At 36.0% G+C, this 5,000-nt stretch overlaps 1 protein-coding gene across 1 annotated transcript in view; it reads right to left on the reverse strand.

Annotated features, from left to right (window-relative positions):
• Positions 1 to 5,000, reverse strand: part of LOC107728432 (coiled-coil domain-containing protein 136-like) — a 31,840-nt gene that overhangs the window by 18,911 nt on the left and 7,929 nt on the right. The window contains exon 2 of the mRNA XM_016538591.1: positions 2,250 to 2,435. Coding sequence (XP_016394077.1) covers positions 2,250 to 2,403 — 154 coding nt within the window. The 5' untranslated portion in view covers positions 2,404 to 2,435. The remainder of the gene's footprint in view (positions 1 to 2,249; positions 2,436 to 5,000) is intronic.

Raw genomic sequence — 5,000 nt, forward strand, 5'->3', positions numbered from 1 at the left:
TGTTTTTTTGGTTAATGCAATTAATCTCAAATTTGAATTCACTTCTTAGCCTTTTATTTATTTATTTTATTCAATGCAATGTAATGCATCCAGTCTGAAGGCACAGTTTCACCCTAAAGAGACACAATTATATGTAACAAAGTTAAAAAAAAACACACACACACACACACACACCACAGAAAAAAAGATTCTGTCAAATTCGGTGAATGTCAAAAAGCTTACATTCAATTCATTACTTATTCTTAATGAATTATTCATGTTATCTTAGGCAGTCCTAATTTATCTATACTGTGTGCAAAACCGAAATCCACATATCCTATATTAAGAAAAATCTGTAACACTTTACAATAAATTTCCATTTTTTTAACATTAGTTAAAATAAACTAACAATGAACAATACTTCTAATGTTTTTTAATGGACCTGAGCTAACATGGAATAACAATGAACAGTTGTACTTTTATTAACTAACGTTAACAAAGATAGTAAATACTGTCATTGTTAGTTAATGCATCAAATATTAAACATAGTTAAAGCTGCAGTCCGTAACTTTTTTTGGTTAAAAATTATCCAAAATCAATATTTGAGCAAGTACATAACCAGCCAGTGTTCAAAACTATCACCTTACTGTAGCCTGATTCACATCGGTCAGCTTATAATAATGTTTTGCCACACATACTCTTCAGAACATTAGATTCATCTGCTGGAGCCACTCACAACCCATGCAAGCTAGATAATCCCTCACACAGCTGCAATTCCAGGTTTTCAAACAGAGATGGCGACAAAGAGGCAAAACTTACGGACTGCAGCTTTAACAAGTGGAACATTTTTGTAAAGTGTTACCAAAATATCTTCCATTTAAAAAAAGAAAAAATATATATACTACATGCTGTACAGAACAAAAAACCTAAAGAGAGAGCGATGACACAACTTAGTCTCCATAACATTTATATCCCGTCTGCAACCCAAGAAGCTGGGATGGGCTCCAGATGAATGACATTTACGTACATGCAAGTGAAAAAAAAAAATACTTTAGCAACCCAAAACTCCTCTTTGGATTTCACAGGCTGATTTTATAAACTTCACCCACATTTCGAGCACTGTTTCAGATGGGTGTCTAATTTCTGGGAGTTTATACTGTATCTTCTGTTTCAGACCTGATAATTCAGTCACGTCGTGCACAACTCAAAATACTTGAAAGCTCTTTAGTATGAAAAGCGGGTGAGACTGATCTAATGCTCTGTCTGCGATCAGAAGTGAGCGGGAATAGCCGAGCGCCTCACTGGAGATGATCCAGTTTGGATAAAGGCATCTGCTGCCCAGGACAGCCTGTCTGGAAGCTTCCCTCAGCGCAGCTGTCCTCTCACATGCCTGTCATGTTACACACACACAGCCCACAGTCACAGCACAGCCAGATCATTACAGAGTCCCAGGAGTCTGTCCGATACAGCAGGTGACTCGTTATAAATGCTATATATAGAAACTATTTTACTGGGCCTGTCATTGAGTAAAACGAGCTAAACACGAGGACACACCACATTCAGCTATATCTCTGACAAATAACGTTCTGTAACATCTTTTTTTATGACACCGTGCAACAGGGTTCCTATAAGTGTTAGTCATTTAGCAGTCACTATTATCTAATGCAAATTTCAGTGCAATTAAACATAGACATCAATACTCAGATTCAGCTATTTTAACAGCACTGCCATCTTAGAATGGTTTCAGATCATATAATATAATGTATACAATGTATATCATGAACTAAATATGCATGTATTCTTACTGGTTTGTAAAGTTACTGGTTTGACATTTAATCATTAAATGTGTTATACAAGCATTTAACTCAAAACGTTTAAAAAGGCACAAATCTGCAACTTTTTGGCTTGTGACACAAAAACGTACCCGTTTCATATGATCATATAGAGGGCGTCATGTTAACACAAAAAAAAAAACGTGAAACGTATAACGTAACCTGAAACGTGAAACGTAACCTATAGTAAAGTATTTACTATATGGTTAGGATTTAGGTTTGGCCTGTGGTTACTTGCATGTAATTATGCATAATTTATTGTTATTACAATAGTAAGTACATGTAACATGTGTAACAAGGACACCGTAAAATTAAGTGTTACCTAAAAAAAATTCTAGGTGGCCCTGCAGGGAAAAATCTAAATAAGCAAGCATGACATGAGCTCTGTAAGTGTCAGGTCGCTGGTGTGAAAGTGCTGTGTTTGTGAGGGAGTCTCACCCTGCAGCTCCAGAAAGCTCTCCTCGTGTTTCTGAGCCGTGTCTCGAGCTTCTTCCAGCTCAAGCAGGAGCTGCAGCACCTGAGCCCTCAGCTCCTCCAGCTCCTTCTCCTCGCCAGCATCATTCAGGACGCTGCGCTCTTTTTCTGTGCTCATGACGCTTTCCTGATGTAACTTCACTCTGTCACCTGAAACAACAACAGTAACAACATTTAATCAGAATGACCAGCTGAACCGATTAAATAAGTACATGTATTTCTATAATAAAAACAATTAAATGAATGTGCGCTCCCTGGTGTGCTTATGTTTATTTACAACAGCATGTAACATTCAATCAGCTTTTAATTTTAAAATCCCGTTACTTAACAGTCACTTACAGTGAAAGTGAAAGTAACATGTGGCCAAGTATGGTGACCCATACTCAGAATTAGTGCTCTGCATTTAACCCATCCAAAGTGCACACACACAGCAGTGAACATACACACACCGTAAACACACCCCTGGAGCAGTGGGCAGCCATTTTTTTGTTGCGGCGCCCGGGGAGCAGTTGGGGGTTCGGTGCCTTGCTCAAGGGCACCTCAGTCGTGGTATTGAAGGTGGGAGAGAGCGCTGTACATTCACTCCCCCCACCTACAATCCCTGCCGGTACGAGACTCGAACCCGTAACCCAAGGTTACGAGACCGACTCTCTAACCATTAGGCCACGACTTACCCCATCATAAATTAAATCATGTAATCATATAGCAAAATGCATCTAAACAACCTACATTTCAGATTTTGTAATTCATATAAAATAAAAGTATATAATTACAGCAGATGAAACTCTTTTATGGCTTAAAAGGTTTGTTTTAGACTTCTAATATTTGAGTATGAAATTAGTATTACTGGTTTAGCATAAAAATCTGATTAATAGCTCCATCTTGTGGCGAAGAGGGCCATGCAAAAAAAAAAACAATGAATTATTGAAAAACAGAATATTGTTGTTTGTTTCTTATATGTACTAAATTAGATATTATGAGACAATTTAAGTAAAATATACATATACTGACACATTTTAAAACGATTGTTTGCTTGTTTTTGTAACTTTATGCTTTTAGTCATTTGCTCAGTGATGGTTGATTTTGGTTGTATTCTTCAGAAATCACCATACATAATTAAAGGTTTTGGTATGACATGAGCAGTGTTGGGAAGGTTACTTTGGAAATATAATAGGTTACAGATGACAAGTTACCCTATCTAAGATGTAATAAGTAGTGTAACTATTTCAATTACTTTATTAATGCAATGTAACAGATTACATTTGATTACTTTTTGATTACTTTTTTAAATTTCTAATGTTTTCAACTGTTAATCATTTTGAAACATGTAAAGCAGCAGGGTTAACCTTACAGTAGAGCTCAACACTGATTACTGTCAGACTTTCAGAATCCTTCATTTAATTTTAAAGCACAGCCACCACAAAATCAGACTTTAGCACATCTTTTTACTTTGTGATCGTTCTGAGGTTAAATACAGATTTATCTTCATAACAAGAAATAGTTTAATAGCTATGATACTGTTTTTGAAATCTAATCTTTGCATAGCTATGACAGGAAACACTGGCATCTAACAATGGAAAGAAATAAATCAAATCTCTGTGTGTGTGTGTGTGTGTGTGTGTGTGTGTGTGTGTGAATATATTCAAATGTAACCCCCTTTGTAATCGTTAACATTTTCATTTTTTCTCAGTCTTTTTTTCTCACATTTATTTTGTAATTACTGTAAATTACGTAACTCCATTACATATAACTAGTTACTCCCCAACACTGGACATGAGGGGGTAAAGGGAAAGCAAATTCATCCATCAGCATCTGGAGCTGTGAAAGCGTTGGAGAAAAACTTCTGGAGTGTCAGGAAAAAAAACGAGTGCAGATGGAGAGGAATGAGAAACAAAAACCGTGCGAGGAAATGGAAGCTGGAGCTGAATGATTGAAAGCTTTAGACAATCCCAGATTCTTTCTTTTCTATCTCTCTTTTTACTTTTGTTGTTGGAGCTTTTGTATGTAAAAAAAAAAAAAATCTCAGAAAAGTTATTCCTGTTAACAAAATACCTCAATTTATGAATGCATTGCTCAATGCAGTTCAGATTCCAACTCCTGTTTGAATTATGCCTAACTCTCAAATTCATTATGTATATTGTGATATTTAGATGAATTGAAGTCATTAACAGAATTAAAATCTTTCAGTTATTAAGCAGCACTTTCTGCTCATTTCAGCATGCTGAGCTGTAATAAGGATCACATCTCTATAGATGTGTCGTCAGTGTGGGAATATTCTCATGCGTGAAGGGATTAATCTGTCGCTGGGATGAGGATGCTTCATTAGAGTTTGATAGAGTGGGGTTGTGATTAGGAAATGAAGTGTTACGTCAACGGAAGCGCAGTGTTAGTTCTGAAGAGCGATTTATCCATGATACACAGTGTGTAAGCATTTTCTTTTCTCTATTCTAGTTTACAATTTTCTAGTTTCGACTCTATTAAACTTATCACAGTATTCTATATTTATTAAAAAAAAATCCAGCTCCATTTACTAAAGTTTTCATCAAAAAAAATAAATTCTGTTTGATGTACAAATGGGAAGCAAGATCATAAAAATGCTATTTTCACTGTGAAATTGGCTTAAATTTATGAAAGAGCAGATCTATCTTTTTACGCCGCTCCTGACTTAGTATTACTTTAGCAAACATGTGCCTGGTTATGGTTTGGGGACAAAAC

Source organism: Sinocyclocheilus rhinocerous, unplaced genomic scaffold (genome assembly GCF_001515625.1).
Source record: "Sinocyclocheilus rhinocerous isolate Xijiao unplaced genomic scaffold, SAMN03320098_v1.1 scaffold126, whole genome shotgun sequence".
Lineage (NCBI taxonomy): Eukaryota > Metazoa > Chordata > Actinopteri > Cypriniformes > Cyprinidae > Sinocyclocheilus > Sinocyclocheilus rhinocerous.